Source organism: Mixophyes fleayi, chromosome 5 (assembly GCF_038048845.1).
Source record: "Mixophyes fleayi isolate aMixFle1 chromosome 5, aMixFle1.hap1, whole genome shotgun sequence".
In the NCBI taxonomy this organism is placed as follows: Eukaryota; Metazoa; Chordata; class Amphibia; order Anura; family Limnodynastidae; genus Mixophyes; species Mixophyes fleayi.
In genome coordinates, this window is record NC_134406.1 from 27016342 (window position 1) to 27029433 (window position 13092).

Below are 13092 nucleotides of genomic sequence, written 5' to 3' on the forward strand. Positions count from 1 at the left end.
TAGTAAATGAGCTTTGGGGCTAGATTTACTAAACTGCGGCTTTGAAAAAGTGGAGCTGTTGCCTATAGCAACCAATCAGATTCTAGCTGTCATTTATTTAGTACATTCTACAAAATGACAGCTAGAATCTGATTGGTTACTATAGGCAACATCTCTATTTTTTCAAACCCGCAGCTTGATACATTTACCCCCTAGGGCTAGATTTACTAAGCTGCGGGTTTGAAAAAGTGGGGATGTTGCCTATGGCAACCAATCAGATTCTAGCTGTCATTTTGTAGAAGGTACTAAATAAATGAAAGCTAGAATCTGATTGGTTGCTATAGGCAACATCCCCACTTTTTCAAACCCGCAGCTTAGTAAATCTAGCCCCTAGAGTCTCTCCCTATACCAGGAAACCCTGGTAATGACATTAACAGTGTTTTAGAGAACCCCGAAAGTGGATTCTGTAGACAGTACATTAAAATCTGTTATAAATTGTTCTGTGCATTTAGAATTAGTAAGCGCCTGGGTATCAAGGACAATGTATACCTGTAAATCAGCCAGAATCACTGTAAGCATCAGTAGGAGAAACTGTTGGAATGTTGAGTTTGCGCCACTGAAAGGTGGTGCTCAGAGGGTGACATCAGTTACCCTTTGGTAATAAAATACATGCTTTTACTAATGTTGTTTAATGCCAGTAAAATCATGCAAACGTGTATGGGGATGTTTTCTATTGGTTCCACTCACCTCACATCTTCTTATGTTTCTGTTAGACACTTCATCCTCCTTTCACTATCAAAGTGTGTTCTCCATTGTTCCCCCCCCCCCAACTGCAGGTGTAAGGACTGGTTACCTCATGTGAAAAGTGGTTGAAGGTCATGCAGTGTCACTGACGTTTCCTAATGCCAGCGGGTAACCGGCCTTAAATAGACACCCAATCCAACCATGAACCGTCTTTTGTTTAGGACTGACAACTAGGGGCCTGATTCATTAAGGATCTTAACTTAAGAAACTTCTTATTTCAGTCTCCTGGACAAAACCATGTTACAATGCAAGGATTGAAAATTAGTTTTCTGTTTTGCACGTAAGTTAAATACTGACTGTTTTTTCATGTAGCACACAAATACTTGATAGCTTATTTGTACATTGAAATTTAAAGTTGATATTTGTGTGCTACATGATAAAACAGTCAGTATTTAACTTATGTGCAAAACAGAAAACTAGTTTGCACCCCTTGCATTTTAACATGGTTTTGTCCAGGAGACTGAAATAAGAAGTTTCTTAAGTTAAGATCCTTAATGAATCAGGCCCTAGATCTTTTTATAGCCCTTCAATTTTCATCATCATTTATCTGGTACTAAATAGACAGTTACATTATAGCCAAATTTAATAAACAGATTATGATGGGTTTTGAGGTGCCCCAATGCCCGCTGAGTCAGTACAGTGCGTTGTGTGCTTAAATGCACTTGCAGTAATTTCAGTCCCTGGAAATGATTTTGTCTTGTTGCAAACTACGTAATAACAAACACATGCAAATTTCCTTATCATCAATTGGGGGATAATTAATTAGAAATGATTATTTAGGCAGTAATTTGATTTGGGAGCTATTAAGGACTCAGTGAATGGTTGTACACTTCAGTCAGACCTGGAAGATATTATTGCTAATTTACTCTTACAGTGTTGGACATTGGTCGGGATTATTATTATTATTAATTTTTATTTATAGGGCGCCACAAGGTGTCCGTGGCGCCGTACAGGGACAAAACGAATTACAATACAATGGGAGACAGCACAGTACAGTAAACAGTAAGCACACTAACTCAGTAAGCTCAATGCACAGCTAGAGAGGGCGGGGAAAGGGGGAGGGAGGATCGGCAAACAACGAAGCCCAAGAAGGAGGGCGCGGAAGACAGGGAGACCCCCAGAGGGGACGGGGGGAGGAGGGTCCTCGAGGAGGAGGGCAAAGTAGCTGGAGAGCAGAGTTAGAAGTGGTGGAAACAGGAGGAGAGATGACCCTGCTCAGAGGAGCGTGCAATCTAAGGGAAGGGGTGGACAGACAGAGAGACGCGAGGGAGAGAGGGATGGAGCCGATTTTGGTGAATGGATGTTACTTTAGAGACTAAGTGGAGCTGGGGACTGGTTTTGAGAGGCCCTTTCTCAATATTTTTCCGGTTGACCAGAAGCGATGGGTATATTTTTAGTTTTAGTATTGAACATGTCTTTTTTATGTTTATGGATATCAGTCTTAGCTGTTATTATAAGATGTATTGTGGGGTTTATTCTTACTGCTGCTAATAATCAAATAATCAGAAGTAGCTGCTAGTATGAAGCTTCTGCCCATGCCGCTCTCAGTGGACAGATGGCACAGCAAGCTGCTTTATAGGCCATAATGCCATTTTAATCATCGTTCATCATTTTATGCTTTATACATATTTTCTATACAAACCCACCTCTGTGCCTTTAGGCACATTGTATCCCTGTCTACTAACTGACACACAGTGGAGTCAACCGTTGTGTGAACTGAAAACATATTCAGCTTGTGAATTCACCAGGAACTGGTTTCATGGATTAGGCAATATGGTGTTAATTGCACAGGGAGCTAATCTTTCCCTTTATGATGATGGGTTAAGCTGGGTAGACACAGGGCTGGCCTGACTGGGAAACCAACCGGGGTGCCTGATTGTATGTGGCACCACAAAATGACTGATATGTATCTTTGCCAGAGCTGGATTAAGGCTCAGGGGGCCCCCAGGACACTTAAGACAGCGGGGGCCCTATTGTGTAATATAACTATCATGTTGGACAAATACATGGACAATACTGTCTCCCATCACGAGCAGCACAGTGTGAAACAGGACATACCTCCTAACTGTCTTTGCAGTTGGACCAAATGTTGACTAAATGGGACAGTCACCTAAATTCAAATACAATCGCCCACCCACACTTTGCTTTGCAGAGGGTGGATGGTGCTAACGTAGATGCATACGGTGCATGTAATCCTCCACCCGCCTTAGGGGTCCGCAGAAGTGGCAGATTATATATTACTGGTACCTAAAGTAGGTCCAGACTCTGGTACAATGCCTCCCTGCCCCACATCTCTTCTTAATCAAGTCTTTGCCCTGCTGGTATTTCCTGCCTAATATCATAAATCTATGTGCAAAATAAAAGGTTATAAATTGAGCCGATGTTCTAATGAGTTAAAAAGAACGAGGACTTATGTCACCAGGCTAAAACTGTCCAGTAAGCTTGCCAAGGTCTTTGGCATGCCAGACGCATAGAAAGTAAGGGAAAGTTTATTCTGTTATCTTATGTTTATGCCTGTAGTGTTTATAACATGTGCGTTACCTCAGGTTAGGTTTCTGGCTGGCTCCTTCCAGCTATTTAGCAGCACTACCGTTGCATACAAAATAAGTAACTTTTGTGTTGCTCATATTACATGTTATATGATAACTGGTCATTATTGTGTTTGTTTTGCCTTTTAGGGTGGGGAGCATTGTTACTACCAGGGTCAAATCCGAGGGAAACCCAAATCTTTTGTGGCTCTGTCAACATGTCATGGACTTCAGTAAGTTAACTCTTTATGTATTGCACTGGAAATCACGTGATGCAAAATCTGTGTTTATATAACTATATGGCATTGAGAAAAATCCAAATACAGTGCGGCTCATTTAGCGTTTGATGGACGTCCAATGTTTTTGCATAAGTACTGCACATGTGCACCAAAAAAGTTTATTCATACGTCCGTGTATAGATGTTTGCACATTGTTGATTTGTGTCTCCTTACGCCTGGAGAGGCAGAATGGGGATGACAAGTATACGCAGGCTACAGTAAGGGCGTTTTCTGATTACACAACTGCTTCTGATTGGCCAATTGTGTATTGAAGCCACTAACGGATAGTACTTAATTCATCAGAGTCGTGGCTATATTATATGAAGTGGTGTCCCTCTGTTTGCATTACTTAATTGACATTGCCATTTGCACTAATACAGGAGTAAACAACTGTTAAGAGCATTTTGTCGCTATCCAATAACGATTGTCGAATCTCGATTTGTGTTTCCAACGCACAAATATTTATTCTCAAAAAGTAGCAGAATAATTCAAGCGAAATAATAATAAGTACAGCCGTTACTTATCGCAGGCGCTCTGGATGCAGTGTACAGTCATTCAGGTCTGAAGTCTGTGGTCAAGGTGACTGAACACTACATGAGAGCTACTGCTTATATGCAAACAGAGATACAGTGAAACAATGCAGATGGTATAGCTTGCTTCTATTGGTCCAGGCTTCAGGAGGGTCCAGGGAGTTGCACATCATAGGCTGATTCAATCTAAGGAATCCAAAGGTGGGAGTCATCTCTCCAGGGGATGAGCTCTGTTCTTCCCGCCAAAACTCCAATTACAATCAGTCCATTAGTATTTCACAGTCAATATCATATATAAAGGTTTATTCCCTAACATCAATAACTAGAGTATGCAATGTGCGATCTCTTCGCCGAATGCACCGGACAGCTGCTGATGTAAAGGGGATGAATATGATATCAGACATGACACATTTTCCTTAACCTGAAGCGTAGGTTTCACTAGTATGCATATACCTCCTTTATTAAACATGAATTCTACTATATTTAGACATAAATAACTATGTGTTGCAACTACAATTAATGTGTACTATTTACAAATGTTTATGTTTGTGCGAATGTGTGTAAAAGTGTAGAAACTGTTTATTGCCATGTGTTGCGGCTGGATACGCCCTTTTACGCCGTAGCATGCTCTACGCATAATTTCAGACAAAGACAATCAAGTTTGCTTGATATTAATTGAAATGACTTTATCCAATTTGCTGACTTCGACACAACAGATGTGGATTTTTTTAATTTAATTTTTATATTCAAAATGTGATGTTCACTTTTGTTAAAGTCTAAAGACAATTTTCTCTCACGGATTTTAGGGGTGCGGGTTAAGCCCTTATGGGCTCTCCCCCCGAAAGATCTAGGGGGGGCTGTGTGGTCCTGAGGCTCCGGTCCCCCTGAAACCATCGTAGGTTCTCCCCTTAGGGGGTGGACTAGCTGTCGAGCCCTGGGTGAAGCCTCAGTGGATCCCAGGGCCAAAGGGACCTCCCTAGCCTTGCGGCGAAGGGGGTCTGAAGACCCTTGCCCCCTAAGGGTCCTTTTTGGATCCGGGGGTCGGGGACTAGGGCTCTTCCTTTCTCAAGGAGGGACATGTACCTTTTTGCACGTTTTTTAAAGTCACGCACTTTTTTTTCGAGCACTAGGTAGCACTGCTTTTCAGGCTTTCAATAAAAAAAAAAAAAAAAATTATAATACTGCTAATAATATTCTTTTGGTATTCACTTTTTGGGGGAAACAGTTTATGATAAAATTCTCTTAAACAGATTGAAATGTGACGCTATGCTGCCCTCTATTGGTACATTTTTAAACAGAAACTTGCAATTAATAACGTTTTCTATAATCATTTCACCAAATTGTAATTGAATATTAAGGTAATTCAAACTATAAAAATCACATATTACAAATGTAAAAAAATAGCACTGCTCCAAAGTTAAAAAATGATTATAATTATTGGCAAACAAGACAAAATAGACTGTGTTCTGAGTGATGAAAAGAAAAATAACAATCTAAAAATTAGATCTATGGCACAAAATGTAATAATTGTTTAAAATTTTCATTACTGACATTACTATGTAATAGTGCACAAGTGTAGTCACGTACAGCAATCGGACTTTTTCTTTCATTGTGTAAGCAAATTACTAATTGTTTACTATGGATTGTGCATTTGTAATCATTTGGGAATTGTGGCAAAGTTTTTTATGAAACACATTTTGCAGTAGAAACGTCCAGAGTGTGAAGTTTCAGTGGTACAATCTATAAATTCCCTTTTGTATTACCACTCTGCCCTGTGTTTGTAATGCAGAATCCATAGTCTATAAATAGAGCTGGGCGAGAATATCATTTCATTCTGCTCTGTAGTATGATTGAAGTATAATATTATTATCATTACCATTTATTTATATAGCGCCACTAATTCCGCAGCGCTGTACAGAGACACTCACATCAGTCCCTGCTCCATTGGGGACAGACAGACACACATAGACTAGGGTAAATTTGTTAGCAGCCAATTAACCTACTAGTATGTTTTTGGAGTGTGGGAGGTAACCGGAGCACCCGGAGGAAACCCACGCAAACACGGGGAGAACATACAAACTCCTCACAGATAAGGCCATGGTCAGGAATTGAACTCATGACCCCAGTGCTGTAAGGCATGAAGAAGATGATAGTGGTTTAGGTTGGTGTCACACCTGTATTTTAGAAGCAGTGTTTTATGTACGAGTAAAAAACTGCAGCTAGTTGCTGTTAATTTATATGAATAAAGTCTATGGGGTCTGCTCTTTGCTGGCTAGCTCTTTCCAAAAGCTTGTTATGCGCTTGCTGTTGATAGAAAATAATACTGAAATCCAGACCCATTGGATTTTTCTGTCTTTTATGCAGCAGAAATATCCTGCTTCTAAATTGCCAGCCTTACGTATCGTTTTTGTTGAAGAAATAGCACTCAATATAAAGCATTTCAGTTATCACTGACTTTTGGGTACAATCAGTATAATTAGTTCTTTTACAGAGGTTTTGTCATGTAGTATCCATCAGAAAACGATAAACAAAAAACTAACTCTTCCATCTTTAATCTAACAGTGGAATGTTCTGCGATGGGAATCAGACATATCTCATTGAACCAGAAGAGAAATACAACCCAAATGTAAGTCATTTATGATTTCACTAAAAGCATACATTTATGAAAATGTGTTATTTACTGTGTGGTGGAGTTTTGTTTACCATAATACTGATAATGAATAGTTTTTAAATGTTATGCCTGTTAGAAGTGGGATACTGATACTCTTGTTGAGTTTGTGTCGGCTTTATCATTTCACCTATGTATAATGTTAAATTAAACATAATAATTTCTAATAGTATTCAGATCCATCTCAGCGGTGAAGGGCGAGGACTGTATAACAATGTCCGATTGTAACCAAGATTGTAAGCAGCATTGGGCAGGGTAACCAGGCCGGAACAATTGTGTGTCCAGCAGTATGTACAATCGTATGTGCTTAATTTTTGTCGTTTTGTCGCTGCTCAGTGTTGGACAGTGAGAACAGAGAATGCATAAAACAGGGACATACAAGGTAAACAAAATAAGTGAAGTTGTGAAAGTAAAGGGTGGGCAGGGGGTGCTCTTGAACTTGGCCAAATAATTGAATTACTTCACCATGAGAAGCCCTAGAACAAAGCCTTCTGGGACCATAAACGTATTCACAAGAGAGTATGTCTAAGGTTAAGGCTACGACGTTCTCACCGGTATTTAAAATGCGCTTTTTTTATTTTTTATTAAACACACTTAATGCATTACATTGCGTTTTGTATGCATTAGTTTTATATGCGCTTGATATGCGTTGGGTGCGTCCACAATGCGTATTTTACATGCGTCTGTTCCAGCTCCTCCTTGATTTTACCCACAATTCTGTTAACGTTGGTGAGAGATAGTGGAGTTTGTGATCCTCATCAATCTGATGCTTCAGACTGTAACTCTGGCAGCTCTGCAGAAGCACAGAAGACCTTTGGCTGGAAGGCAGAGGAGGAGGAGGTATCGGGTACGTCTCTTGCTTTCTCATGGACTGTCTAATGAACATTTCAGCCTTCTCTATATGGACCTGAGGAAATACGATGACACATTTTTCGATTTTACTTTGATGCCTGTCAGGACATTTGATGAGTTGCTGAACAGTCTTCGTCCTGCACTGACAAAGCAAAATGCTCACCGGAGGAATGTCTCCTTGTTCCATTGAGGTATGACTCAACATTTTCTCCTGTAAATTTCTCTCATGTATTTTAATCACTAACGCGTTTTGCTTTTATTTGTTGTGTGTTATGGAACATTCTTATTTGCTGTATTGTGTGCTGCACAACCTCTTGTCCATAAGCTTTTACACACACTCTTATATCATCTATTCCTTTATGTATTACAGGTTTTTGGAGACTGAAGCAAGTTTTGCCTCGCTACATTTGTATTTCTTTTGTGGGGAAAATGACCATCTATATAATAGCGAGAGACCTGTATTACAATTTTGGAGGTCTTGCAATCCAAGGTCATGCTGTAACAAGCTGAAGCTATGTGGCAGACTACCAGCAATGATACACTACAGTAACAGCTTCCACATTGTGTTGCGTTGTGTTATTACTGTATCGACAGCTATTGCAGATACAAATAACTGATTGCTGTAGATGCACCATACAACAGCTCTACAATGTCTATGGTTTTCCATCATTCTCCTATGGGAAGCAAAACGTTAGAAGGTAACAACCAATCAGGAACCTTTCCCACATAGCATATGAGGCTTTTGCTTTATCAGTAAATTTACTGAAACCTTAACTCAAATGTGGACCTGATGTACAGCGTTGAGTATTCAGTTATCTATTTACCTTGCGGAATTCCTTTGTTGACATTTTAACAACATCATGACGGATATTGGAAGGGTTGATTCTGCAGTTAAGGATACATGTGCTTTACACAATTTTCTTCAAACAGGAACGATGATTGGAGAGAACAGTATGTCCAGTGAGATTGAAAATATCCGGTGGAAAACAGAATGGGAGTCCGTGATATAGTCACCTAAGGAATTATCCTGGCAATAACCGATGATTTATTATATTGCTACTACTGCTGTGTGTATATATTATATTATATTTTTTTCTATATATTTTACCACATGCTTGCTTTGTCATTTGCATATTTGTCAGTAATTTTACTTGTTTTTTTAATAAACAATTAATAATTGCAAGTGCAAAGACATTGTACTGCCTTTGTCTGCATGTTATTACTTCTCCTGGCTAAAGTACCATTATGGTGCATCATGGGAACTGTTTCCAATGCTACTATTCGGGTTGCTATGGCAATGTGTAGTTCTGCGCGTGCAGCCTAGTGTGACCAATAGCAAGCTTGCGGCTTCCAATGCTGTTGCACCAGCCCACTGGGGTATGCCCTATGCTCTAATAGGACATTCCGCCCAGCCATGGGTGGAGCCCCTGCAAATCCTGGGGTGTTTTTGGGGACAAAGCATTCAAACCGGTTACGGCTGGTCACCCTTCTCCACACATATGGATATGAGTTTAATAGATTTAAATCAAACATATTAAAACATAAATAGTTACATAACATTGATTAGAAGATAAAAGGCAGGGGGTCTATGCCATTAAAATGAAATTCTGATCTACTGTTCTGTGGGATGGGCTAAAGTTTCTGCGCATCAATAAATTCATGCATTCATTATGGTTTAAAATACCGTAAATAATTTATTTTGCTGCTTTCCAGAATACACCCTTATTGACGAAGGAGCACTTGTCCCCAAATAGATATTATCTCCTCTCTTTTTGTCTAATTGTCTCCACTCCCTATCTCCTTGCATTACAAGCTTTGTACTAGGAGCTCACAGCTTGGAGAGGCGGGAGCTCAACTCATGTGAGTTTGAAGCATCCGCACCACTTATCCCATCCCAGAAGTCACCCTGGGCCAGGATAGAGCTCAGCGATTCTCCCTGGATCTGCCTGCAGCCACTAATAATTCTGTGTCAGTATAAAGCTCCCGCCCCCATCTCTGTTGGTCCAGCCCACAAAGGGAAACTTTACTGAAAACACCAGTTTTAGTGACTTCAAGGAGAGCCGGGGGGAAAAGGAGTATACATCGTGTGCACCAGAGGTGGTAGAATTGTTGGGTGCTACAGGAGCATGCTGGGTAATTTTTGTGTGAGGTACAGACACATGATGGGTAAATGTGGCAGCATTTCTGATTCATGTTGGGTAAATTTGTCGGGCACTAATGCTACACATTGGGCAACAATTTTGCACATCGTGCTCTGCCCACTGGCTATGCTGCTAGAGGAATTTATCAATGCCTACTTTAGAGATGACGTGATTAATATGTATAAATATATTCAGGGTCAATACAAAGGTTTGTCAAGCATTTTTAATACCAAGAACCATACAGGATCATTCATTGTGAATATAAGAAGGCAGTTTCACAATAAGCATAGGAAGGGTCTTTTACTTTAATGGTGTTTAAGCAGTGGAATTTTTCACCACATGACATGGTGATAGCAAATGTAATGGTTTGGATGGAGGGGAGTTGTAATTAAAAGTGGACATTGTGGGGGTGATTAATCCTAGAAATGTTCCAGGTTGCCATTTTGGGGGTCAAGATGGATTTTTTTCCCCCTGTGCTTAGTTTTGTCTTCATCTGGATCAACACCAATATAATTTATGAAATGTTTGCCTAGGCGGATAGGCCTTCTTCTCAACAATAATAACCATGTAGCAATGTAATAGATTGATTTTCGTAGAAGACTTGCTAGCACAGACTGTGCTTGTTAACAAACTTTCCTGCAGTAGGCAATAATATTCAATCCAGTAGGTGGAAGACGTGCTAGAACCTATGGCATCCAAATGAACAACGGTGTGAGCCCAGCCAAAAGCGTGAGGGGTGGATGAGCTGTTTCTGCATTGTGATCAAGCTGTTTCTTACATGTGCTGCTATTCAACTGTTCAGAGCCCCACATATGAATGTAGTATGAAAGGAAAAGTAAAACATATTTTAGGTTTTTCTATAGAGATTCTGGTCCATGTGGACATGATAGCATCACACAGTTGGTGATATGTCAGCTGCACAGTCATGCTGCAAATCTCCAGTTCCACCACATCCCTGTTGGATTGAAATCTGGTGACTGTCTGCACATTATTACACTACTACTACCAGCCTGCACCATTGACACAAAGCATGACGGATCCATGCATATTGCAGTAGAAATCAAGATATGTCAAATGACGGTGAAAATATCTATCTTACTAGAGTCATAACATGGATTCATATACCTACAGTACTACCAGAGGGTCTACTCGCACTCATACACTCTTGTCTGGTGGGCAAGTTGTTGAAGGGTGCCACATAACAATACACCACAGGCCTTCTATAAACTAAATAACTCCCAAGGATTATCAACATGGATTGAACATTGAAGACAACAGCTCCATAACGGGTGCTGTTGGTGCACATGTATGTGTGTAAGCTGGGTTACATATGGGCAGTTGTATTTGCAGATATTTAGCTAGCCATAGAGTCAAACTGGTACAGTCCTAGCAAACTCTCCCATGTACATGGGGCTGTAGTTCCACTTTAGAGAACTAGGCAAGTTGAATTAGGATAGGTGTAGCAGGTGTCTGTATAACTTAAGTCTCTCATAAATGACACCAAAGAATGTGCCACATAACTACAAGCTTATCTGTCACGACGGCAAGGAAGTTGATTCCGCACAGCGGCAGCTCTCTCTAACCAGCCTTCCTCTCGCTTGAAGTCCTCTCCGCTCACCCACAATTCACAGAGATCAGGAATCCACCTCTCTGACCATGTACTTGCTTGAAAAACCCATTCTAGAAGATAATCACAGTGCTCACCTGGATGCCTAACTTTTACATGCACAGGTAAAACATTTCCCACAGTCTGTGCAGGGTATTTGAAGTCTCTCTTAGTAACGGTGCTGTTACTCCTGCAGGTGTCTGTGATGCACAGGCAGTCCTTCTCTGTCCCACTCTCTCTCCAGAGGGATCCTGGGACTGATACAGAAGCTTCAACGTACCACTCCTCACCTGCTGCTAACCCTTCGCTTGCCATCCTCCCCCCCTACTGAGCTCTCTCCTCTCCCCGGTGGCTTTTGTGCCTCTCTTTTGTCATGCGCAAGATTTGCAATGTCATATGTCATCCCAAAGCTGAACCATTCTGGTGGGCCCTAGTTTTGGGGAGATATATAAATATATACACACATATATAAATATATGTACATACACACACACACAAAATGCAATTTTTCTGAAGTGAATGTAGACTGCATGCATGACATATCCACACACAGAAATGTAAATGAACAAATTCTTCAGACGGCAGGACAATATCCATTATTTTTTTTTCCTCTTAGTGCAGACATTACAGAATCATCCACTTAATATGGAAACAATGGCTACAATTATAAAACTGATAAGAGAGTGTAGAGATGGTCAAGAGACTCAGTCTATAGAACACCCATGTAACCATTAATTAAAAGCTGCGTCACGTACACAGGGTTAATAACTTATTCCAATTGAAATAAAACATTTTGGGCCCGTTTCAGAGTGAGACTTACACTATGTCTTCATCGCGTATCTTTATTTTTTTCACACTGCGCATGCTTAAAGTGACAATACTGATGTGAGCGAGTTCTCTGTACAGCGCTGCGGAATTAGTGGCGCTATATAAATAAATGATAATAATAATACGCAACTGTGGCTATTCAAACCTGTAACTTTTTTAGCACTTACGACTTTCTACAGATAAAGAGGCGTAAAGGGGTGTTCTAACTTAGGCAATGTACAGTAAGGGCGTGTATGAGCAATTGTGTACAGATTCAGACTGGGAAGTAGTCGCAGATTTGACTAAAAGAAAAAGCGATTTTATTTGTGGATAGTCAGGGGCAGGTGTAAGTAGCTGATGAATCGCTTGTAATTAGAGATTTACGAATGATTCAGACACTTATCAAGACATTTGCTGTGTCTTGTAGCACATGGGTGTATGTAGGGAAGTTGATCCTATTATATTAGCCGGGTTATCCAAGTTTAAGTTATGATTCATAGAAATTACGAACGTTACAAATAAAAGCTTTTTCTACATGAATGCCAGCAGGGCGCGTCTGAGGGGTGTGTCTGTTATCTCCGACTCTGAATATGACGTACATACACTTGTGTGCGACTTTTTTAATCATAAGTCGTCCTTACGTTCCACTCTGAATCAGGCCCTCTATGGGGGGAATTCAGTTCCCCCAAAATTAGCGCAGCGTTAAAGTTATTACGGTAATTTTAACCTGGCTTTCTGCTTGCAGCTCAGGGAGCAAAAAGCCGGCGTTGAAAGTATCGTAATAACGGTAATTAAGCGCATCATTACCGTAATAATGCACAGGCTGCGTTACTTTTACCTGTAACGCAGCCAATTGAATTCCCCCCTAATTGCCACCTGCCTGTTGGTGCTATTTTCAT

At 40.4% G+C, this 13092-nt stretch overlaps 1 protein-coding gene across 7 annotated transcripts in view; it reads left to right on the forward strand.

Moving 5' to 3' along the window:
• The window catches only part of ADAM22 (ADAM metallopeptidase domain 22), a 195947-nt gene that overhangs the window by 103575 nt on the left and 79280 nt on the right, over positions 1-13092 (forward strand). For all 7 annotated transcript variants that reach the window (XM_075211892.1, XM_075211893.1, XM_075211894.1 and 4 more), the window contains exons 5-6: positions 3462-3544; positions 6682-6745. In XM_075211892.1, coding sequence (XP_075067993.1) covers positions 3462-3544; positions 6682-6745 — 147 coding nt within the window. The remainder of the gene's footprint in view (positions 1-3461; positions 3545-6681; positions 6746-13092) is intronic.